At 48.6% G+C, this 25940-nt stretch overlaps 1 protein-coding gene across 5 annotated transcripts in view; it reads right to left on the bottom strand.

The window, feature by feature from the left end:
* Window positions 1-25940, bottom strand: part of Esrrb (estrogen related receptor beta) — a 159101-nt gene that overhangs the window by 40831 nt on the left and 92330 nt on the right. For all 5 annotated transcript variants that reach the window (XM_029484330.1, XM_029484332.1, XM_021179323.2 and 2 more), the window contains one exon: window positions 6230-6639. In XM_029484330.1, the coding sequence (XP_029340190.1) occupies window positions 6230-6639 (410 nt within the window). The remainder of the gene's footprint in view (window positions 1-6229; window positions 6640-25940) is intronic.

Here is a 25940-nt window from a genome sequence, read left to right as displayed (position 1 = left end):
AACTCAGAAATCCGCCTGCCTCTGCCTCCCGAGTGCTGGGATTAAAGGCGTGCGCCACCACGCCCGGCTCCCAGTTCCCACTCTTGGGGGGGGGGATATCAGTGCAGAGGTCGTAGGTAGTGCACACCTTTGATCCCAGCACTTGGAAGGTGGAAGCAGGAAGATCTGCTCTACACAAGTTCTAGACCAACCGAGACCACAAAGAGAGACCTTATCCCTTAAGCAAAGCAAAGGAAAGGAAAGGAAATGAAGGGGTGGAGGTGGCCGCTGGAAAGATGGCTCAGTGAGTCAGGACACATACTGCTATTGCAGAAGACCCAAGTTCCGTTCCTAGAACCTACATTAAAGGGCTCACAACTTTAGCCAGGTGTCCTTAATCCCAGCACTCAGGAGGTAGAGGCAGGAGGATCTCTAAGTTTGAGGCCAGTCTGATCTACAGAGCAAGTTCCAGGACAGCCAGTGCTACTCAGAGAAACTCAGTCTCAAATAAAAAGGTGTGTGAGTGTGTGTGTGTGTGTGTGTGTGTGTGTGTGTGTGTGTGTGTCACAACTGCCTCTAACTCCCTCCAGCTCCTGAGATCTGAGGACCTCCTTTGGCCTCCATAAGCACCAGGCATGCATGTGCAGACAACCCTCCCCCAGGTGCACAAGTATCATTGTTAAGGAGGTGTTTTTTATGATACCTCAGATCCAAGCTGGCCTTGAACGTCCGGGATTCAAGCAATCCTGCTTTGGCCTCTGGAGCAGCTGAGACGATGCTTTCACTGACTGGCTCACAAAGTCACAGTTTGGTCCTTGAAATACCTGAAGTTTCCTCTGCTCACAGCACTGGTCCTCAGAGTTCTTACCTGGGCCTCAACTTACCCTGAGAGCTATTTCTTCCCAGACCCTCCCTCACCTTTGGTCTCCATCTGTCACTAAAGGTTGATCCGAGAATTACTGCAAGTTTGAAGTTCTGTCTAAAAAATAATTGTCTTGCATCATGAGATTCCAAATCTAAGCTTCCTGCCCTCTCAGGAAATCAGACCAGTGCTAACAGTGTCTGAGCTATCCTAAGGGCTGGTAATAGGTAAAGACTTAAGAGGCTCCAAGAGGGAACCTCACTGAAAATGGCCCCTCTATCGTAACCATTAAAAATAACTGAAAGGAGGAAGGGAAGAAGGGAGGGAGGCTGAGGGTTGAGAGCATTTTGAGGGCTGGAGGCGTCTATGTATGCATTTAAAAGCAACAGAAGGATCATGCTCGGTGAAAAGCTAGGCAGTCACTGCTAGTGTGGTCAAGGTTGACTGACAGGGCCCTGGAGCTGCTCTTCAGACCTAACATCTACAGCCTTGATCAGTATGGGATTGGCGTCAGCATCACAGGCAGGAATCTGACCCCTAAGGCCCCACAAGTCAGATGATACCAGCCACAGAAAGGGGCTGTCTGTGAGGGGGCAGACTCCCATTGCCCAAGTTCAAGAGCCTGATGTCTAAGCCCCAGAGACAGAAAGAAACAAAGCCTGTAACTTGAGAAACTGACCTGTCTACCTAGCTAGAAAGTTCATAACTTGACTGAGAGAACTAGGTCATAGTCAGGAAGATATTAATCATATCACCTGAACGTTGAATACATCACACCCAGGCTGCCCCTAGCTTCAGCTTCCTTTTCCCTGGGCAGGAAGGCACCTTTGCCAGTCTCTCTGCTCCAAGGGCAGGCTAATCGTCCTGGACAGTCACAAACCCTCCTTTAGATATGCTAGCAAATTCAATCAGACCCCCATCTTCCCTCTGCCTGGAGCCACTAGTCTGTCGGCAGTAAGGTGCCTTTGATTATCTCTGAGCTCATCTGTTCTGGGCTATGCTCCTAGCAGCTCCCAGCTCTGACATTCCACTTACACCACTGGAGTTGATTTGAAAGGGCAGAAGCTGGGGGACAGACTGTACCTTGCTCTAGAAGGGGTGGTTAGTAAAATAAAGGTCTAGGCTTTTGGGGTCCAACAGACAGCTGTTTCAACTCAGTCACGTGTTGGGGACAATAAGTCAATGCTAGTGTCTGGGTCCCATCAACTACTTGATTTACAAAAGTTGAAGGCAGGCTAAGTCACTAGTCGCTAGTCGCTAGTCCAGGCAAGCTACCCCTCTTCTTCATCTGCAACCAAGCCCAGAGGATGAACCACCAGGGGTGGTCGGTCTCCCAATGTCTGTCATCAAGTGCTGGTTTCTGTAAACTTCCTTCCTCAAAGGACGGAGCAGACAGAAATTTCTAACTGGAAGGGATGGCAGAGTCAGGGCCTCTGCTGTGCTCAGAGCCTACAGAAGTTTTTTGTTTTTTTTTTTTTTAACAGGTGCTTGGTTGTCAATCCACAGACTAAACCTTTTTCTATGTAGCCCAGGTTGGCCTTAAACGTGCTAATATAGACCAGGCTGGCTTTCCCACTGCCTCCCAGGGCTTCAGAGGCTTCTATCACTACACCAGCTCACAAAGCCAGACTTTTAAAAGAAGGCCCGCAGCTGAGATGTGTAGTTCCATAGAACTCTAGCTTTGCCCTCGAGAAAGTTTAGGTTCCAGTCTGGCACTGTGCCACTCCAATCCCAGCACACGGGAAGGAGGCAGCTGGATCTAGGAATTCAGGGCCAGCCTGGACTACATAGCAAATTCTGGGCTAACCAGGTCTCAAAAGTTAAACAAACAAACAAAACTGAGCCCATACAGCGCCTCAGTCCTGGAAATACCCTCCCTGACCGTGCACACAAAGAAAAATGGTCTGCATCACCCTGCTTAAGAGAAAGCTGCCGCGTTCTGCAGCTGACTGTCACACCTGCAGATCCTGCAGACCCCTAGGCACTTAGCATTGTCTTTTTTTTTTTTTTTTTGGAGACACCAAAATTCCTCAGCAGGTCTCAAATTCCTGCTGGGTACTGTGTAGGAATGTCTGAGTAAATGCTTCATTCCTTTGCTGCTGACTCCATTCGGAAACAATCAAACCATCCTAGAGAATTGCGAAACCACGGGACCACGGGGTGAGAGGCAGAGGCAGACCAGCTAGCCCGCAAGGGCTACAGGGTGATAGCAATCTTCGTCAGCACAAAACTAAAGAGTTAATAAGGCGAGAGCATCCGGCCAACTTCTGGCCTTAAGCTAGCTTTCCCCCTACTCTGGAGAGGAGGGAGTCTTGTAATGAGTTCAGACCTCTCCCGGAGATAAGGGCCACGATATTCAGCCAACTTCTAGGAAGAAGATCTGTATCCTTTTCACGGTAGCACGTAATTAATACTGTTTACAGATCTTCCCTAGGTACCTGGGAAAGGGGGTGGCAGAGGCTCTAGGTCTATACATACCAGCCTTGGTTCCTAGAAAATCGGATCTAGAATATCTCTGCCCCATTTAAAGAAACCCACGTAAAGGAGAAAACGTTGTCTTCTAAAATCCCATTTTCAAAAAAAAAAAAATAATAATAATAATTTTAAGGAGTATAAAACAAACCTGCAAGGTCACTTCCCAATTTAACAAGGAAAAGCCCGTGTTTCGGTAGCATGCCATGCTTCAAACATATGTGGCCAGCATTTGCTCAATGTAAGCTCTGGGCACCAGCTGAAGCAAGAGACACACCCATCTGCCATACCATTCATTTCACCTGTAAAGACCGTGAGGTCCCCTCCACCCAAGGGCAGGGGTATAGAGCAGCAAATGCCCCGTGTGCCATATCCTGAGTCACATCCCAGCACCAAAAGGGGGCTACAAAGCAGGAGCAGCCCAAGGGGCCTTCACTGCTTGTCTCTGCTCCTAGTATACAACAAGATGGCCGTATGTGTTCAGCCTACACATAGGCAGGCTGGCTCGGCAAAAAGATTCTAAGGGAGATTTTGTTCATATTGGGCGGTGGTGACACAGGCCTGAAGTCCCAGCACTCGGGAAGCAGGGGCAGGCAGGGGTCTTTGAGTTTGAGGCCAGCCTGGTCTACACAGCAAGTTCCAGGACAGCAAGAGCTACAGAGCAAAACTCTGTAGGAAGGGGAGAATCATTCGTGGCCAGGCCTGTTAGTGTAGCCCTTTTTTTTTTTTTTTTTTTTTTTTTTGAGACAGGGTTTCTCTGTGTAGCCCTGGCTGTCCTGGAACTCACTCTGTAGACCAGGCTGGCCTCAAACTCAGAAATCCACCTGCCTCTGCCTTCCAAGTGCTGGGATTAAAGGCATGCGCCACCATTGCCCAGCTAGTGTATTCCTTTAATCCCAGTACTCAGGAAACTGAGGCAGGTGGGTCTCATGTGTTTTGGGTGAGCTAGGACTATACAGTAAGATCCTGTCACAAAACACCAAATAAATATTATTCATGACCACAATGGACTAAATGTAGTTTAGTTATTTTGTGTGCCCGTGTGTGTGCATGTGAGGTCATAAGTTACCCACCACGTGGGTCACGTGGGTCATTAGGCTTGGTGACAGGCATATTTACACTAGGCAATCTCAGAGGCCCTAAAATAGTTTAGTAATCTAAATTTTATTAGATCAAAGTAATTATACTACTTTATTTAAATATACACCTATGACAAAGCTTGTTCCGAACGATGGAACTTGATGTTATAGTAAAAGTGTACGGTAAGTGATATTGTTAAAAGTAAAAATAGCAATGAACATTAAGCTAGGGGCCAGCATGATGGCTCAGTGGCGAGAGACACTTACTGCCAAGGCTCCTGATACGCTTTCGCCCACGTGTTAAAGGAAGGACCTGCTCCAGCAAGTTGTCCTCTGATTTCTACAAGCATGCCTTGATAAGCACACACAACCAGTTCAATTCCCAATAGGGAAAAAAGAAAAGGAGGAGGAAAGGAAGAAGAGGAAGGAAAATCGAGGTGTGGTGATGATAGAACGTCCCATAGTCCCTGCACGTGGAAATTTGGAAGGTAAAGAAGGCGATCGGAGACCAGTCTTGCTAACACAATAAATTGAGCCTACAGAGGGCTACATAAAACCCTAAAAATAAAACTCACTCTGTAAAGCACATAAAGGAACTGAGGCAGCACACCCAAGCTTGAGCTCACAGGTAAGAGCTGCTTCAAGTGTCAGTCTGACCCAGAAGCCTGGTGGGTTAGCCCAGCCTCCGAATGGTTAAGTAGAATTGTAAATATACCCAACCTTTAATGCCCTCAACTGGTCTAATAGATCATTATCCAATGAGATTAACAAACATAAGCCTGTTGAATAAACAGAATCACCCTAGGGAAGCTTAGCCAATGCCTTCCAAAAGTGGTCAGGTGAGAATAGTTGAACAGAATGATGTTGAAGCCAAAAGGCAGGACAAGGAGGGTGGGGTGGGGTGGGGTGGGGTGGAGGTGGGGTAGGGGATGGGGGGGGGGATGGGAAGGTAAATGGAATGTAGGTGGGGGGTGAAGGTGGGGAGCCAGAATGGGAGAAATGGCCAGCATCTTTGGGTATGGGAGCGTGTCTGCCTAGGCTGGAGGGAATTGGCCCTTCTAGGTTACCTGCATAGATGGTGCTCGCCAGACGTCTTGACTGACCAACAGCTGCCAGTTAAGTGTTCACCACTAAGTCTGAAGCATTAGGATTCTCGTTCCCAGCCCCACAGGGCCAGAAAGAATATCACCCAATGAGGACTGGATCCACCATTATTATCCCCCACTCACCTGCACAGAGGGAGGTTCCAGGACTCCCGAACACATTCACCCAGATGAAAGAGCTGAATACCCAAGGGCTATCAGCATGTGACCCTAGTGATATGCAAATGTATGGAAAAAGAGCCCAGAGCTTCCAGGATCCCAGTCAGCTCCTGCCCACGTGAAATCGGGCCTACCTTTCTACAGGTGTGATTAAGATAGAAGCAAAAAGACAGCCAAAAGTATGAGATAGTGAGTCAAATAATAGTTAACACCTATTCCTCCCCTCATCCCCCCCCCTACCCCACACACACACAAATAGGCTTTTGGAGGGAGGGCTCATGCAATGGACAGCATGCATGTTGAGAGCTGTCCAGGATCAGGTATTTCTGTGGCTCTTTCTACGGCGTTTCAGGGACCAAGCAGGAAGAAACATGGTATATCTATGAGTCTTAGAGTTGAAATCCTTGTCTAGGATCCCAGAGTGAGAAACATGGAGACACAGATCAGGAGACTTCTAAGAGCACCTCTGCCCCCAGGAAACGAGACTTGGAATTTAGAGAATAACCCAACTAGACCTGTAGACCAAGGTCCCCACCCAAAGCCTGAATCCAGGTCTTGAGCTGCCCACCACGCACCTTGAATGGTTCTCTTGAAGAACGCCTTGCAAGCCTCGCAGGAGGCCACTCCGTAGTGGTAGCCAGAGGCAATGTCCCCGCACACGAGGCACAGGCGCTTGGGGATGGCGTTAAGCATGTACTCGCACTTGATGGCCGAGTCCTCCATGATACCACTAGTACAGTCCTCGTAGCTCTTGCGGCACGGGTTACCTCCCAGCCCCGCACCTGCGAACATAGGCGGCGAGTCCAGACCGTTGGCGTGGGTGCCCAGGGCCATGCCAAAGCCACCACTGGCGTCCGACGAGCCGCTGGGGCTGTGGTGGCTGAGGGCATCAATGCCCGAGGACGGGCTGGATGGCTCCGTCTTGATGAAAGAGCCGCAGCTAGAGCCCAGGTGCCTGTCTTCGGACGACATTCGGTTCAGCAGCCTGTGAACACAGAACGCGGGAGTCAGTTCCGAGCGAGGTGAGAGGTTGGGCGGGGCTACGGCCCTAGTGGGCGGGCCACATGGGCGTGTCTACGGGTATGACGTAGGAGAGCTGCAAGGGTGGCCAGGTCTGTAGCTGCTTTCCAGAAAAGTCTCTGCGACTTCAGAGTTCTAAGAAACTTTGAATTCGTAAACTTCAAATCAGACACCCTGTCTTTTGCAAATTGCTGGCCTAAGGATGGCAAGATGTTAGCTGTCCCTCCTAAATATTTGGCCAACCTGCCTACCTGACAAAAAATGGAAGCTGACCATGTGCCTGTCCCAAAGAGCTGTGAAGTCCAAGCTTGGGATTTGCTTCAATAGGACCTCACAGTCACCAAGACTGCCAAGTTTTCTAACTGGACCAAGAGGGACCGTTTAACCAAAAGGCACCAAGTGAGTTTACCCCCTCCCCCCCCTCCGCGGTCCGGGCTGGATAATGACGGTTCCGGCTGGATAATGGCGGTCCAATCTAAAGTGTGATTCCTGATCCTGTCTTCTCTTTTTCTGCTTTTTTGTTTATTTTGTCTTGTTTCTCGAGGCAGGGTTCCTTTGTGTAGTTCTGGCCACCAAGATCTTGCTCTGTAGAACAGAGTGACCTCAAACTCAGAGATTCCCCCTGTCTCTGCCCCTGCCCGGGGGGGGGGGGGGGAATCCGCTCCACCATTGCTCTGGCTTCTATTTTTCCTTCTTAGCTGAGATAATCCAGCTTGCATCCAGCACCCCCAGTCCCCAAAAGGCTGTCTCCATGAGAACGCATGAAGGTATCAGTCAAACCTAATTCTACACAGCCCCGCCCCCCCCTTGCTTCCTAATCCTTCTCTTTTTGAGATGGAACCTCTGAGAGAAGCCCTGGCTGGCCTAAAATTCATTAAGTAGCTCAGGCTAACCTCAAACTCTGTATCCTACTGCCTCAGCCAGGAACAAACTGGGACTACAGGTCTGTACCACCGTGTAAATTTACAGAGTCCCTCTGTGTAGCTCTGGCTAGCCTAGAACTATGTAGGCCAGGCTAGGCTCAGACTCACAGAGATCTGCCTGCCTCTGCCACCTGAGTGCTGGGACTAAAGGTATGTATGCTCCTCAAAGCCTGGCATGCCACCATGTAACACTTAGCCAGAGTTGTTTTTTTTTTCTTTTAGAGATTAAACACCCACCCACCCCTAACTCACATAAAGCCCAAAAGCACTCTGCTCATCACCTACGATCATCCTTTCACCTTGTTTTGTTTTGTTTGCCCAGAACCTTCTGGAATGTTTTGGGGACTCACCAATGAGGCAGATCTTCTGGGACCCCTGAAAACTGTGGGTTAACCATGCCTTTCCCATTACTGGGAGTTCTGTCTCTCCAGCTAAGTTCATATAAAGGGGACTGGATTGAAGGACCGTTCAGGGGAACCTGGTTGTTCGACATGTTCAGTTAGGATTTGGGTCTGAGGCAGGAGGCCTAAGTAGATGGTCTCAAATATTGTGGTACCTCAGAGGCAGAGACAGGAAGATCTCGAGTTTGGGGCCAGTCTGGTCTACACAAAGTATCCCAGAACTGCAAAGAGAGACCCTGTCTCCAAGAAACAAAACTGTCTAGAGGTATGATCCCTGAAAGTAGCCTTGATCCCAGGCCTGCCTCAGTGGAGAGAGTCCGTACCGGCTTAGGCACCCAGAACAAGGGAAAGAGAGCAGGGGAAACAACACAGAAAGAAAGACTCCTGGGTAGGAAGGAAGATCTCAGAGCTGCGGGGATGGGTGGCGATCCGTTCCTCCTGTGCCACTTACAGGTAACTTGCTTGTGAGCTCCTCGTTTTAGTAAAGTGCCCATGAAAAGGGTCACTCCAGAGGGAATGGGGACAGGGGCTTTATCATTACACCCACATAGCAATTCCTAGTCTAGCCTCAAACCGAGACCACAGAGTTGGTAATGTGACTGGGCTTTTGGTCCCACTAAAGTGCAATGACACTCAGCACACCTCCTGAGGGTGTCACTCACTCACCTGCACATGAACTTGTCTAGAGAGGGCGAGCTTCAGGTACTGGAATGAAAGGCCCAGTAAAGGCCCAGCACTCCAGCTTGCAAGCCCACGTTCGTAGTTGGTAAAGACTGAGTCCCCAGGTCCCTACTGTTCTAGATGGAATGTTCCTTTCAACCCTGGGGATCCTCTCCTTCTGACCATTCTCTGCATCATAAGCGGTGGGTCCCCACTTAAGGGTCTCCTCTGGATCCTTTCTGCATCTCTGACTGATGCTTTGTGATCTTCCTGGCTACCGACCACTCGTCTAACCACCAACAAGGTATCCTGAGGGAATAGCAGGGCACCATCTGGAGGGGAGTCTGCCTGAGCACACGGCCTAAAGCGTTGTCCTTCTCCCTGGGCAGCTGACTCCTCTCGACTGAATGCCTGACCCTCTCTAGCTTTCCCTGCTGACTGCTTTCAGCTGTGTTCCTCTCCGCAGCACCTTGGGCTCAGTGTGAAGGCCTGGGGGAACCAGAACTCACAAATCCTGTAATTCCACCCAACCTTCCAAAGGCTCTGAGAGCACCACAGATTTCCCAATTTACACCTGACACAGGAAGTCCCAGCAGCCGCTTCTGTTGAGTGTGCCCTATAAGCCCCTGCTCCCCTTCATCTCTGGAGGCACAAGAAGCATTTACCAGGAGGGAGAGCGGAGGGGAGGCTGCAGCTTCTCCTGGAAGGGTATGGGCCACAATTTTCCTCTGCCTTCCCAGTCTTGAAACTAAGCCTGCTCTGACTGAAAGACACTAGAGGGGTCAGGTTGTGCTCCCAAGCCCTGGCTTCCTCCCCAGCCTTGTGTCTTGATTCAGAAACCTTCACCGGATCCTGGTCTCAGTCAGAGCTGGTGTAGGATAAGCAGCCAGTAATTTAGTATCTGTCTCCCAGTAGAGGGGCATATGACTTAACGATGTCATTATTTACTTTCCTCCCACACCTACCCCTCCCTCCTCTTCCCTTCCTCCGTCCCCCTCTCTCTCTCTCTCTCTTCTTTGCATTTATTTCTTTAGTGTTTTTTTGTTTTGTTTTTTGTTTGTTTGTTTGTTTTTTCGAGACAGGGTTTCTCTGTATAGCCCTGGCTGTCCTGGAACTCACTCTGTAGACCAAGCTGGTCTCCAAATCAGAAATCTGCCTGCCTCTGCCTCCCGAGTGCTGGGATTAAAGGAGTGCGCCACCACGCCCGGCTTTTTTTTTTTTTTTTTTTTTTTTTGAGACAGGATCTATATATTCTTGGCTGTCTTGGAACTCACTAGTCTGTAGACTAGGCTGGCCTCAAACTCAAGAGATCCACCTGTCTCTGCCTCCTGAGTACTGAGATCAAAGGTATGTGCCACCTCCTCTGGCTGAGACCCTGTCTCAAAACAAACAAAAAAGTGTATTATAATTAAGATACCCAATGTCAACCTCTAGCCCCCATAAACATACAGGCACCCCCTCTTCAAACACATGCACACTGAAGAGACTAAAAAGAGCCTGTTGCAAATGTAATGGTCAGAGCCATCTGGGGCCACAAGGTGAACCTGAGGAAGAAGGGGCTGGTGTCCTCTGTTCTTTTAGTCATTAGGAGGTGGCCTGGCTCCAGAGCGGGCTCACCTTTATGGTGGGGATGGATGTAGTGTTGCAATGGCCAGAGGGGAAGTGAAGGCAGACAATTCTTCAGGAAGTTTGGCTGCGGGAGGTGGAGGATGGGGGGAGGGCAGGGGGGGAGAGGGGGAAGGAAGTGCCTTCCTTACCCGCAGTCAGCAGCACCTGCTTACACACAAGGCAGGGTGTGGGGACAGGATACACTTTGGACTGGTGTGAGTCTCATCTGGGATGAGAAGCCATTCATTGAGAATGGAAGGAATTTAAAGTATTTAAGAATAACAGTCCATACTTTCCAGTCTTCCCCAAGCAATTCAGTTCTTCCCGGGACCACTAATTTAGTTCCGCCCCACTAAACCTTCCTCCCCATTTCTCTCAACACAGACTGCAGATCACTGATTGAGTAGTTTGTAATGCAATGCCTCAGACCAAAAGGTATTTTGGATTTGAGGTTTTTTGTTTTTGTTTGTTTGTTTGTTTGGATTTTGGGATATTTGAATACAAATAATACGACCTGGAAGATGGGAAAGTCTAGCATGCAAGGGATTTATTTTCTCCAAAGGCTATCAATCTGCCAGAAAGTAATTTTATATGTTAGTTTTTTAAATTCTGGGGATGAAACCCAGGGCCAGCCCCCAAATCCCGAGCTTTTGGAAAACTATCCTGATGCTACAAGTCTAATGACTTAATGAATACAAGTTTTAAATTATTAGAAATACTTGCCTACTACTTCGGATACAATTCAGGTAAAAACCGTGTATGATACCTTGGACTCAACAAAACAAAACAAGAATTCAGATTTGGGGGCAAATTTTGATCTCAGATTTTCAGATTAGAGTCTACTGCGCTTTCTGTCAGTTACTGATATTAAGAAGGGAAGGGAGAGGTGGGGCATATAGTTTAGCTGGTAGGGGAGAGGTGGGGCATATAGCTTAGCTGGTAGGGGAGAGGTGGGGCATATAGCTTAGCTGGTAGAGTGCTTGCCCAGTTTGTATAATGGCCTGGGCTTCATCCCCCATACTGCAAAAACTCATGCCTGACAGCGATTGCCAACAACTCCAGCACTTGGGAGGTAGAGACAGGAGGGTCTGAAGTTCAAGGCTAGCCTCAGGTACACAGTGAGTTGAGTAGGATGCTAGCCAGGGCTGCTGGAAACTCTGCTCCAAAAAGTTGTCACATACCAAATCCTAGCATTTGGGACACAGAAGCAGGTGGATCTTTGTGAATTCAAGGCCAGCCTGGTATACAGCTCAGTCCTAGGCCAAGGAGGGCTAACATAGTAAAAAATCACAAAGGAGAAAAAAATTAAAAATGAAAAGATTTTAGAGGTGACTGTGGATAGGTTACCAAGCAGAAGTCCAGGAAGGGTACAGTCTCTGGATGAGAGTATGAGGCAAGCCTGATGTGCTCTAGGCGGGGGCTCAGGCCAGTCCCTCGTCTGGGGCTGGCTGGATCAATAACTATTGACTCCTTGTGGGAAGGGAAGAGGCATCCCATCTCATGGCCTTTGCAAGAGCAATCACTGGTGGTCGAAGCCCCACGAGGCATCATTTCTCTTTGATCCGCCTGGTAACTGGAGCCCAATGAGCCACCTTGGCCTCAATGTCATTACCCTCTGATTAAATGTGGCCTCCATCTTGCTGGACATCACTACACAGGGCTGAAGGTTCTTTACCTACAAAGGAACTAGGAGAACCTCAAATGCTAGGAAGAGAACTGGTACTCATAAATTTAGCAGGAATCCTGGGACAGGTCTATTCGAGGTAACCTGCTAGTGGGTGGGCAGGTGGAGGGCAGTATAGATTGGCTTGCCTGTTTTCTACTGTGGGGTGTGGTTTTCCCACCACTAAAAAAAATCTGAGTCACAAAAGAAAAAGAAAAAAACAAAAACAACAACAACAAAAAAAACCTGTCTCCCTAGCTAGAGCCATCTGGCTCTCTGCTCAGGCAATGCCTCGCACCTGAGGGCAGGGGCAAACATCTGTGCCAAACATACCAGTTTTGCCTCCAAGTATATTTGTTTCTGAGTAGCCAGGTAGTGCCTTCTCTGGACCTGGGGTGCTCATGAGTGGAACAGCCTCTATTTCCCAGGGGTGTCTCGATGACAGAGCTGAGGAGGTAACCAACTCCAAACAGCACTGGTCCCAAGCCGGCAAAGCCCGGGTGCTGCTCCTGTGTTAATTCCCGCGGAGAGCTTCCAGAGAAATCTAGCAAGTAGCTGACTTGCGCTCGCTGACAAACCCCACCCTCATCCAAAATTGAGGGTAAAATGAAAGGAATTTGCCAAAATACTAGTATGAGGAGGAGTTGGCAAATGAAGAGGACCGACAGACCTGGACTGCGAATCCACCTGGGGGGCAGGGGGGTGTCTGAGATACTGACTCACACATCTCAGTAATCGCTGACCTAACCGGAAGCCAGGGACCCTTAGGTGAGCCTCAGACCCTCAGGCACCTGGGAGGATCACACCTAAACTTCCTGCCAAGGGATGCACAGCAGGCTGGCTACAAAGAGTTTCAGACCAGCCTCAACCACATGAGCTCCTGACTCTTTAAAACCAGCCCTTATGGAAGGTTGGACACATTGGTACATGCCTAAAATCCCAGCACCAGGGTGATGGAAGCAGGGGGAGGGAGGTGGTGAGATCAGAAATGCAAGGCTGGCCTCACCAATCAGAAAGTTCAAGGCCATTAGACCCTGTCTCAAAACAAAAACAACAACAACAACAAAAGCAGCATGCCTTTAACAGTGCACAGGATGTAAGTGACTGTCAAAGTCCCAGCTTTCTTGGTGCTTACTACATTGAACTTAAGGAGAGGAGGAGGAGGAAGGAGAAGAGAAGAAATGGGTGGGCCAAGGATAATGCATGTTAGCGTTATGATAATCCAGGTTCTGTGCACTGATGTCCATTAACTACAGATGCAGATCTTTTCTTAAATTCGGAAGTTTCATGAATTCAAACCTTTCCCCTAGTAGCCCGAATTGCTCTTTTGTTTTTGTTTTTGTTTTTGTTTTTGTTTTTGTTTTCCGAGACAGGGTTTCTCTGTATAGCCCTGGCTGTCCTGGAACTCACTTTGTAGACCAGGCTGGCCTCGAACTCAGAGATCCACCTGCCTCTGCCTCCCGAGTGCTGGGATTAAAGGCGTGCGCCACCACACCCGGCTCCGAATTGCTCATTTTAATAGAAGATGCTTTTTATCCTTGCTGTGAGTTTGACAGGCACACACCTGCCTAGCAGCAGCCACTGATCCACAGGTTCTCAAGTTCTCCGCCTAACCTGGCCACTTTTAGATTAGGTAACCATAGCCTGGGAAACTTGCTTGTCCCAGCCACTAGAGGACTAGACAGGTTGATAAGCAGGGCCCCAGAAGTGTAGGGCTTAGACGCCTTGAGCTGGGGGAATTGCCCTGGAAACTAAGGTAACAGAGGATGCCACACCCACCTGCCACCATTCCAGGTCACCTTGCTATTCAGACACTTTTCCTCTGTGAAGTCTGGATTTTACTTTTAGTCCCCTCCCTGGGAGTATTTTCCCAACAGGGTGTTCCCACACACCCCCACCCCCTACCCCCGCCTTGGGGCTCACTGGGACCCAGGACAACTGAATGCTTAACAGTATAACAGCGCCAGTGACATCCTTCCTCCTTTCACATGCTCCAGAGCTCAGGCAGAAATCTGTAATTAAGTACCATGTCGCTTGAAAGATTAGTCAAAACCAGGCTGATCCCAGACAACTGATGGAAATCTCGTTGCACGCAAATTACGGCGAGGGAAAATAATGATAGGTAATTAGCGCCTTTCAATTGAGGCTTTTTATCCATCTGTTTTCAGGCCGTATACACCAGAGCAGGAAGAAGGGATGTCTGGAAGAAACCATTAGACAGAGTGGCTGCCTTGGGACAGCGATGAGGTCCCTGTCCAGTGGCACAGGTGGCCACTATTACCTTTAAGAACTTCAGCCCAGAGGACCATGGTTTGATTCTCAACCCCCATATGGCACCCATATGGCAGCTCAGATGATCTGTGACCCCAGCTCCACAGCCATATGATGCCTTCTTTGACCTCTGGGGGTATGAGGCGAGGCACACATTTGGTGCACAGACACACATGCAAGCAAAACACCCCAAACACTGGCGGGGGGGGGGGGGGGGGGGCCTTTGATCCCAGCACTCTAGAAGCAGAGGCAGGCCAATCTCTGAGTTCAGGGCCAGCCTGATCTACAGAGTGAGTGCCAGAACAGCCAGGCCTACACAGAGAAACTCTGTCTCAAAAATAAAACAGAAACAACAAAAAAAGGGACCGAAAAACAAAACAACCAAAACCCAAACACATAAAAATAAATATAAATGAACAAAAAAACTTCAAAGGGCCAGCAAGATGGCTTAGTAGGTAAAAGCGCTTGCTGCCAAGTCTGCTGATCTGAGTTCTATTCCTAGGACCCTCATGGTAGAAGAACAAACTACACGCACACACACACACACACACACACACCATCCACATGGGGGTGGGCACGGGCACATTCACATATAATGCAAAAAATGTAAATGTTAAAATTGTTTCTATCCCACCTCTCAAGTCTGACTACTGAAGACGACATGGCATTTGTGAATATTTGTGAATTATTATTACAACCGGTCTTGAACCTGTTTATATATTTCACCCTGGGTCAGTTAGTGATGTGGCCTAGATACCTTACAGACTGCTGCTGAAACACGCTTGACTTTCTTCTCGCAGGAGTCACAGGCAGGGACTTACAGCTGAACTCGAGTTGGACAGTGGGGACTTGAACCCCAGTTCTGCCGGTCATGATCTGGGTTATTTAACCTCTCGATGGGTCCGTCAGCTTCCTCGTTCATGGCATGGGGGTATGAGCAAGAGTACGAGAATGCACATCTCTCAGGGCAGTCTTGAGAATCAACACCTTAGACACAGAGACGACCCTGGTGCATGGTAGCTTCTTGTCCTCATGAGGAGTTCTGCCATCCTTACTTAGCAATGGGTAGAACGTCTATACTTACCCTCTCTCCATGCATCTGTCTCCAGATATCTGTCCATCCATCCCCTTTAATCATAGACTCACACACCTGCTGCTTCCACTGAGAAAGTTCCCACAGGCAAAAGGTACCATCATTCAGGTGCTTCTGGGGAACTGACTGGCGTCCAATCCCAACACACTTCTCTCTCTCTCTCTCTCTCTCTCTCTCTCTCTCTCTCTCTGACAGGGCTGGGTACCTGACCCACAACAGGCTACCAACTCCTCCCAGAAGACTTCTGGTGTTAGAGCTGCCTCCTCAGGGCCAGGGACTGCAAGCCACAGAGTTCCACTGTTGAGTAAGGTCATGCACCTTTCCAATGTGCAGTGGAAAAGAAGAATATTGAAGCCGGCAGCAACAAAGAACAAGAGTCCGATGCAGAGAATTCTGGGAGGCTCTTCTGCTGCATCTCTGCTCAAACCACGGAGCAGGGCTTCATCCCTGAGGTGAGTCCACACAGGGGGCTTCAGGCCCTTGAAAGCATGATTCAATGGCTGTCCTTTGAGTATCTACAATACAACCTACTGTTTGTTCCTCTAGTCATCAAAGTTGACAGACCTCTGCCCTCAAGGGCAGACAATACCATATTGCATTAATTCTAGGCAGCACATTCCCTGCCCCGCCCTCACCGGACATTTTGCCATCTGGGTGACGAGAATGTACCTGAAGTTAATCATGAGGTGTAGTTTAAATGGTGGTTCAGAAAATAACGGGGCTTTTCCTCAAAGATGTCACTAATGCAATGAAACATCACACACACACACACACACACACACACACACAAATGCAGTTGAGATAGCAAAGAGCTCACCCAATAGCCATCCTCCTTCCAAGATGCCCTTGCATTGGAAGTAACCATGTGACTAGTGTCAGGTCCAAAGGGGAACTCCAATTCCCCAGGCAGTCCAACTATCCAGAAATGAGCTCAACCTGAACCACAGGAGGATTTTCTGGTGGATAGATAAAAGCTAGCGTTTCCCAGGAACATGTAAAGCTAGCTCCCCTTTTCCAAAGGGAATCATTTTCCTCACCTCTGGCAGAAGGGACACATGGCTAGCTGTGGCCTCTACAGTATCAAAGTCCATGCTGGCTTGCAGGCTCTGTAAGTCCCTGTTACACATTTCAGAGTCTGGGCTGGCATCCCAGCCCTTCTCACCTCTTCCCTTCCCTCCAGCTCGTGGGCTTCCAACCCCCAGCAGCTCACCCTCCATATAACCCTGCTATTCTCACCATGTTCTCCATGCTCTGCTCCTTCTCCTCTTGCTGAGCCCTCTCTACTCTTGATCTATGGTTACTCTGCTTTCTTACAGACAGCCTTGGATGTATCCAGTCTGCTGGCTATACTCAGGCTACTCTTTTCTTTCTCTGATCTGGACTCTTCCAGATGCCTCTGTCTGTTCTTGTTCTCATATCTACAATAAAAAAAGACCTTCCCCTACCACACCACAGAGTGACATGTCATCAGTTTATACAACCAGGTCTTAGCCAATGAAATAAGAACAGGCAGATGGTGTAAGCCACTCTCCTATTGGCACATAAAATTCTCCCAGAGCACTCTGTTCTTCACTGCATCCTCCCTGACTCTGTCCCTGTATCCCCTTTCTCCATGCCCCATCAGCAGGCCACGGGTAGAGGATTCAGAAGGGCACTCAAGAGACAGTAGAGTCACAATGTGGAAGGAGCCTGGGACACAGATCACCTGGTAAAGCTTCCCTGTCAAACACCCTCCCTGAATTGTTAGAGGAACAAGATCAACTTCTGGTTGGGTTACCATCACAATACTCTGACTATAGGATGTAAGCACCAATGCTGCCCCTAATACCAATAATAAGGCACCACATGGTGCAAATTCAGAGATGAGGATCCTAAAGAACAGGCAATGGGTGTGCCCAGAGAGGAGACTTCTCAGATTAGAGGCCTAAATAAAGAAGGAGGCTATTCAGGGGAAGCTCTGCTGCAGGAGGGACAGGGAGACCCATGGCTGTTAAAGTGGGAGAGCTCTCCTGGTTAGCTCGGACCAGTGCTGAGAAAGGTAGCAATGAATGACAGGCACCTTCTTTTCCCTAGGCACTGTACTTCTGTTTATGGATCCCAGGGACAACCAGGGAAGTCAGCACTTAAGGTGCTTGGTGCACACTGCAGACCTCTGTTCCCCTCACACCCCAGCTGTCGCCCCATCCCGCCACAAACCAGATTCTCATGTGTATTACTACTGCCAGCTCATGCATAGTCCCCAAAAGCAGTGTGTGCAAGCTCAGTGAACGGACACTTCTATCCACTCTCTGATCCCAGCAGTGGCCCTTTCTATGTGCCCTTATGCACAGCACAGGTGACACTAGCTGCGTATGGGGCTCAGCATCCTTCCCTTATCCTTGGCCAATTTTTTATCTTTGTGTTATCAAGGCAAATGAGAAAGCATCTTCATTCAGTGAGACAGACAGGAACCAGGCTCTACAGTCAACTGGCAGTCCAGGTCTGATCTTGGTAACAGCATCACTGACATTGTTGCAGCCAGGTCTGATCTTGGTAACAGCATCACTGACATTGTTGCAGTCCAGGTCTGATATTGGTAACAGCAACACTGACAATGTTACAGAAGGATTGCTCTTTGCCAGGAACAGGACACATATGTATGAGGTTGTTCATTCACTGTAACTTGCTGAGGTGGGCTTTGTCACTCCCCTGCTCTTTACTGCCTCCCAAACTCACCCTAGCCCTTTAACAGTTTTGAGACAAGATCTCATTCTATGGCCAGACTGGTCTAGAACTCACTTCGTAGACCAGGCTGGCCTGGAACTCATAGCAATCCTCTTGTCTCAGCCCTACCATCAACTGGGATTATAGGCATGTGTGACTGTGCCTAGCTCTTGTTTTCCCATTTTTCAACTGAGGAAATTGAGGCCCAGGAGGGAAAGAATCAATATCTTGGCAGGGGTTGCAAAGTCAGAGAAACACTGAAGTGTGTTATTGTACAAAGGGGACAGTCCCATACTCATAAACCAAGGAATTTTACCCAACCTGGGACCGTCCAGGATCAGCCCACTGCCTCTGCTGGTTTTTTCCTGCCCACTTGCCTCCAGGGTTGCCCCATCTCAGCCTGATGACCTTCTGCTGTGAGACAAAACTTTTCTTGGAGAGATATAACATTGGTCTTCTCATCCGAGATAGAAAGGGAACCCACAACAAAGCAAAGTACGGATACCACCAAAGTTCAGCTTGATGAATCAAGGAGTTTTATTGGGGTGACTCACAGGAGCAGAGATGACTCAAAGACAGCTGCATCACCAAAACCCACCCAGCATGCTCCCAAAAGCTGGAAACCTGGAACACACTGCATAGCCTGCAGGCTGCTCAACAAGCTGGAGAGTGTCCTCTTTAGGTGGTTGTTGGTCTAACCTCCAGGCAGCTGGTCTGATCTCCAAGAACTCTGAGCTGTTCTCCTGGGAGAGTCTTCTTGACAGCTTAACTTTTACTTTCTCTTAAGCAACTCTCTGCTTTTATTCACCCTGGCAGGGAGGAGCCTAGTGAATCCTATCAATTTCAGGGAATTCCTGAGGCTACTTTTTAGTTGTTTACCTGCTTAAGGAACTCCCCTGCAGGAGGGAATGGTTTGTTTGTTTGTTTGTTTGTTTGTTTTCGAGACTAGGGTTTCACTGTATAGCCCTGGCTATCCTGGAACTCACTTTGTAGACCAGGCTGGCCTCGAACTCAGAAATATGCCTGCCTCTGCCTCCCAAATGCTGGGATTACAGGCGTGCGCCACCACACCCAGCCTTGTTTGTTTGTTTTTAATGAGAGGAAATTGTTACACAACACCTCCTCCCTCACTTGTGTTGGGATTGGGGTCAAGGGTCTGCCCCACGCCAGTTCCTGGCTCTACCAAGGTACAGCCACCTGCCCTATTCTGGCTGCATAGATCAAACCCTATTCTTCCATGAGATTAGGAGTTCCATTTGGCTTCTCCCTTGCTTTCCGCCTATGCCTAGAACTCTGATAGACTGCGCTAGCTAGTTTTGTGTCAACTTGTGACAAACTGGAGTCACTTGGGAAGACAGAATCTCAGTTGAGAAAAGAGGCCTATGGGTAAACCTTTGGTACATTTTAAAAACTGGTTGATTGATGTGGAAGGACCCCACCCTTTGTGGGTGGCACCACCTCTATGCTGGTGGTTCTGGGGTGTATGAGAAAGCCGATTGAGAAAGCCATGAGGAGCAAGCCAGTAAGCAGTTCTCCATGGCCTCTGTATCAGTTCCTACTTCCAGACTTCCTGCCCTGACTTCCCTGGATGATGGACTGCAAGCTATAAGAAGAAAGTCTTTCCTCCCCAAGTTGCTTTGGGCCATAGTGTGTTATCACAGCAATAGAAACCCTAACTAAAACACAGACAAGTATTAATTGAATAAGAAGTAATAAGGACAGGCTGAGAACTGGTTGTGCCAAACTGGCTTCAGATAGTCCTGAGAAGATGTGGAGGTCACAGGCTGAGTATCAGTACAGAAACAGGGTCTGAGAAGGGGGACAGCCAATGCTCTACAGAGGCTGGACCCCCAGTCTTCTGAGAGTGACTATCAGATCTACCCCCCCCCCCCCATCAGATTCCCAATAATCTCTGTTTACTTCACATTTGAAGTACCAAGGGCTCTAACAGGCCCAGGTTTGGCAAACATGGCTCTGACAGGCCTTACTTACCCTTCATCCCCCATTCCCTTTGCCTTGCTAAAAACCATTACGTTCCTAAAGCTAGTCACCAGGGTCTATCCCTTCCTTTGGCCACTTCCTCCTCCTCCTGAGGCTGACCGCTAAGGTTCAGTTATTGAAGTACTGCAGTCCAGCAATCAAAAGCCCCCTTTGGCTTACGTAATTAACATGCCATATTAAAACTAGACATCTCGAGCCGGGTGGATTTCTGAATTCGAGGCCAGCCTGGTCTACAAAGTGAACCAGATACAAGAAGAGAATGAGGAAGCAGGGCACACGCGTGTGCACCCTATTTGTAATTTTTATTTTATTTTTTTTTGTCAAGAGCATAAGCCCATATAGCCCAGGCTAGCCTTCAACCATGCTCTGCATGCAATGTATCTGAGCATAGCCTTGAACTTCTGCTCTTCTAGCCTTTACTTCCTGAGAGCTAGGGTTTCAAGCTTGTGCCACCATGCCTATTTAAGGCAGTGCTGGAGTTTGACCCTGGGGCTTTGTGTGTGTTAGGCAGGCACTCGCCCACTAAGCTAGATCTCCTGGTCCTACTTTATCACTTGAAAAGGGGAGGCAGGAGTGACATCATCACCAGCTTTGGCCTCCCTAATCCAAGCTGCTGTGGGATGGGCTGAGGCTTGCTGCAAGGGTTGCCCTTGGCTACGCTGTCACTCACCACTGACTGACCCTCAAGTTTAACTATTGATCTGATAAATTAACAGCTGGTTGGTTCCATCAAAATGGTATTCCTCAATTCAATTACGGTTGGCTCGGGACTCAGAGCTCATCCTGCAGGGATGCTGCTGGTTGTGGCTGTGGTCCTGCCCCAAGCTAGGGAGATGGAGGTGGTTATCTTCCGCCAGCACTGAGGAGACTGAGGCTCTGCTTCTGGGGAAATCAGCATGAGAGGGAGGAAGGAGAGTGCCAGTCATGCCAGCAAGGGTAGGACCTGTAAGCTACCACGTGGGGGTCCAGCCTCAGCTCCCAGCTTTGCAGCAATACCTCAGATGCCATCACATGCCACTGAGCCTTAGATACTGCACCAGTAAACTTGGTCCCAGGAAATAATTCCATGGCACTGGTCTGTTGTAAGGACACCAGAAAAACAAACCAACCAACAAACAAACAACCTGACATCTGCACAGTGTTCTATATGCCCAAGCTCGGGGCTGGAGAGATGGCTCAGTGGTTAAGAGCACACTGACTGACTGCTCTTCCAGAGGTCCTGAGTTCAATTCCCAGCAACCACATAGTGGCTCACAATCATCTGTAATGAGATCTGGTGCCCTCTTCTGGTGTGTCTGAAGAGAACTACAATGTACTCACATACATAAAGGCACAGGCCTTTGATTCTAGCACTCCGGAGGCTGAGGCAGACGTATCTCTGTGAGTTCGAGGTTAGCCTGTCTACAAAGTGAGTTCCAAGACAGCCAAAGCTACACAGAGAAAACCTGTCTTGAAAAAACAAACAAACAAACAAGAAGTGAAATCACCCACAGGACAGAATCAAAGGCCGGATAAAACAACGGTTGGAATCAATATGACAGACAGAGACTGGGAATCCACACTTACTGTCTTCTATTCCTTGTGTCTGGCCAGTCAAAATGCTATGCTTCCAGAAGTTAGGGGCCAGGGACCATGACCTAGGAGCCAAAGGCAAGGCTTTGCCACTTACAACACCCAGGAACCTTTTGTCCACGAGAAGGGAGGAACATCAGAGCCCATGGGCCAGGTTCAAATACCTGCCTGTTCTCTCTTCCTCTGACCTCCAGAAAGTCCTTGATTTCCTCTAAGTCCCAGCTTTTACTTTCAAACCGGAATAAGCCAGTAAAAAAAAACAAAATAAAACAAAACAAAACTAAGGGTAGAATAAGTGTTGTGAGGACTGAATGAGAATGTTATCTTCAAAAGCCTTGCAAAGTGTCAACTTCCATTAAAGTTGTCCCACCCTCTCAGTCTTCCTCCATCTGCATTTTATTACCTTAGCTTAGGGAAGAGGCCAAGAACTTCTATCTGCAGATCTCTGCTCCAGGGACCCACCCACAGAGCTCCTAAAGAGCCACTATTTCTGAGTTCTGGATTCAACTTTAACCTTTCATGGCCTTTCAGCATCACAGCTTAAGACTTGGAAAAGACCTAGCTTGTGTGCCTTAAAACTATTAGTGGCACAAGAACTAAGGAACTAAGAAAATGTCACAGACCAGGATGACTCAAGAGACGTGACAACTAAATGTAAGAGTGGGGTCTGGAAGCCGGGCGTGGTGGCGCACGCCTTTAATCCCAGCACTCGGGAGGCAGAGGCAGGCGGATTTCTGAGTTCGAGGCCAGCCTGGTCTACAAAGTGAGTTCCAGGACAGCCAGGGCTACACAGAGAAACCCTGTCTCGAAAAACCAAAAAAAAAAAAAAAGTTTGATGTTTACCGCCGGGCGTGGTGGCGCACACCTTTAATCCCAGCACTCCGGAGGCAGAGGCAGGTGGATTTCTGAGTTCGAGGCCAGCCTGGTCTACAAAGTGAGTTCCAGGACAGCCAGGGCTACACAGAGAAACCCTGTCTCGAAAAACCAAAAAAAAAAAAAAGTTTGATGTTTACCGCCGGGCGTGGTGGCGCACACCTTTAATCCCAGCACTCCGGAGGCAGAGGCAGGTGGATTTCTGAGTTCGAGGCCAGCCTGGTCTACAAAGTGAGTTCCAGGACAGCCAGGGCTACACAGAGAAACCCTGTCTCGAAAAAACCAAAAAAAAAAAAAAAGTTTGATGTTTACCATGGCGACACAAGGCTTAAGGAAGCCTTATGATGGGCATGCAGGGATTCAGTGCTATGTTGAGAACTGTAATGCTAGGTTGAGGTCTGTAATGGGAAACCTATTCAGTGAGCACTTGGCTCTATAGATGGGAAGAGTCACAGATAGCATTTTGGAGAGCTTATACCTTCCAGAGCAGAGCTGGTGTTCTCTTGGTCTTGTGGGAGTCAATACAAGGTTCTCTACAAGCAACCCGTACACCTATGGGGAAACACAGGTCCTTCCTACAAACAGTAGGTATCATGCATTTCATATTGATGTACCACTCATTTATTGAGTCAAATACAACAGACTCTGCACCTAAAGATATTCAGGGAAGCCAGGTATGGTGGCTCACTTCAGCTGAGGCAGGAGGATTACCCTAAGTTTGAACTCAGCCTATGTAGCCTTGTAGTGAGTTCCAAGCCAATCATAGCTACCCGGTTAGACCCTATCTTCAAAGAACAAAAACAAACAAACAACCCCCCCACCAGGTAATTAGTGACAATAAAGCCATTAGGTAGGTGGTAAAGTGTCCTAATGTGTCCGATTGGATCACAAAATGCAGTATTATTCACAGAGAAGCGTCCACTTGCACTCCTGAGGAGGAGAGGTTAGAGGAGGCTTCCTGCAGGAGGTGAGGCCAGGCTTGAGAGATAAGAAGGTGTCATTAGGCAATAGGACTAGCTGGTGAATTTCAGAGGAAAGGAAGGCTCTCAGGCCTATGGCTGCCTCAAAAACTCTTGCCTCGCAGGCCCCCCTTTTCTCTCCAGCCCCTCCTTTCTCCTCAGCACCAAGGAAGGCTTCAGCAAAGCTAGCTAGCTATTTAAAGGACCGCAAAGCTAATCCTCATGCAAATGGAACATCTTTAAGTAAGGCTAATAATCGCTCCATGATGCAGCTGTTACGCAATTCAGGATTTTACAGCACAGCTTCAGGCTGGGGTGTTCTGGTCCCTACAAACCTTTCTTCACTGGGGGGCGGGGAGGGTTCTGGATAAAGGATGGTAAGAAGTGTCCTTTGCGGGGCAGGTTGCCAGGAGGCATGGGTTGTAGTAGGACAGGGGCAGAGGGCACTACAAGAGCAGGAAGCTTGTGCTCCTGCAGGTCTGTAAGCATTTCAGAGCCTGTAGGCTACCAAAGAAGGGGGGCAAAGAGAGGGTGGTGAGGGGGTTGGCGCTATTTGATTGTAGGGAAGAAGCCTGACTCAGTGCTTCCAGCCCGACAGGACAAAAATCGTTATCAGCCAGGTGGATACACATCTTCCAAACTGCTCAGAATGCAAAACTGAGATGCACATCACAAATTGCCAAGTCCATTCTGTACTGGTTACCCCAAACCCCCAAACCCAGCCCCTCCCACTCCTGTGGTTCCCCACAGCTCCTCTCTGCACTCTCAGGCCTTCCAGAGTAAGCTCCATTCAGGGATTGTCTAACCCTGCGGCCCCACCATACAACCAGATGCTGAGCGAGCAAACCGCAAGCACTCAATAATTGTGTTAAGAAGAAACTAAAATCAGATTCAGGATACAGAGAAAGTAAAAGTCGTTTCTATTTATTTATTTGTTGGCTTGTTTGGTTTTGAGACACAGCCTTACTACAGAGCTTTGGTTGGCCTAGAACTTGTTATGTAGACCAGGCTGGCTTCAAACTCATGGAAACCTGCCTGCCTCTGCCTCCTGAGTGCTGGGATTAAAGTGTACACCATGATTGGCCAGTCTCTGAATTTAAAGTTTACAGTAAGGGAACGGGGTGAGAAATCACACTTCCTGGATCTCTCCTAGACCTTGGCATGATGCTAATTTTATTTAAAGCAATACTGTCTTACCATGTAAATGCATTAAAAAAAAAAAACATAAGCCATCAAAAGCAGAATAATATAAGGACAACTGTATTCTTACACTTCGGAAGAAGCAACTGGCACAGAATAAGGAAGTAATGTATCCCTGGCTACAAAACTCTGCCTGCCTCTGTCCCCAGTGCTGGGCCTGGCTTCTCGCTCTTTGGTTTTATTTTGTTTGCTGGGAGACAAGGTTTCACATACCCCAGTAGCCAAGGCTGTGTGTGTGTGTGTGTGTGTATGTGTGTGTGTGTGCGTGTGTGTGTGTGTGTGTGTGTGTGTGTGAGAGAGAGAGAGAGAGAGAGAGTGAGAGAGAGACAGTGGTGCAGGGGCAGCCATGGAGCTGGGTGGGTTGTGTTGGGCATAGATTGAGTGTGCTTCAAGATGAGTGTGCTTCACTACAGGGAAGAGGAAAACCAGCCTCCTGAGGTCCTGAGGAGGTCTAAACAGAACCGTGGCAGGGGTCTAGAGGAACGGAAGCTCACAGTACTAGTAATGACTAGCTCGTGTGTGTTTGCACATGCACTTCCTGTGGTGCACTGCTGAAGACACAGGACAACTGGCAGGGGGTTAGTTCTTTCCTTCCATCTTTACCTGGGTTCCAGGGATCCAACCCAGGTCATCAGGCTTTGATGCAGTGTTTTTACCTGCTGAGCCATCTTATTGGTCCTGAACATCCTTTTGTCTCAACTAACACACAGCTTTTAGCAGGAAAGAAGACAGATCTAGATAAAGCTGTCGAATGTCACACAAATCACTCCCCCAAGCTCTCATCAAAGGCAGCACATGCCCCATCCCCCCACCAAAAGAGACCCCGACAAAGAAGCCCTTGAAAGTTTCCATCCCACTCTGAGAAAGCACAAGCCAAAAAGTAACAGCAAGGAACAGTTCTAGAAGTGAAAACCAAAGTATGTCCTTTTATTTTGTCAGTAGCCTCCTGTGCACACCACTGAGGACCTTGAATCACTGAAAGATCCCAGGATCCGAGGCCAGACCATCTACAGTTTGGTTCCTGGGCTTGTCATTCAGCAATTGTCACCTAGCTAACCTGAGCCTCCATTCTACCCATCTGCAAAGTGGGAACAGCTAGGGTTCTCCTATAAGTTTATTGGAGAGGTACTTTTATTTTTAGTTAATTGATATGTATTTGTGGTGTGTTTGAGAGAGACAGAGACAGAGAGACAGAGAGAGCTTTCACATGCATGAAGGTTGCCTGCAGAGGCCATAGGGTTTCAGATCTGTTGGATCTAGAGTTACAGGTGCTTGCGAGCCACCTGATGTGGGTGCTGGGAATTGAACTCAGGTCCTTTGGAAAAATCAGTGTTCTACT

The sequence above is a fragment of the Mus caroli genome, chromosome 12 (genome assembly GCF_900094665.2).
Source record: "Mus caroli chromosome 12, CAROLI_EIJ_v1.1, whole genome shotgun sequence".
Classification (NCBI taxonomy): domain Eukaryota; kingdom Metazoa; phylum Chordata; class Mammalia; order Rodentia; family Muridae; genus Mus; species Mus caroli.
This window is presented reverse-complemented; position numbering and strand designations above follow the sequence as displayed.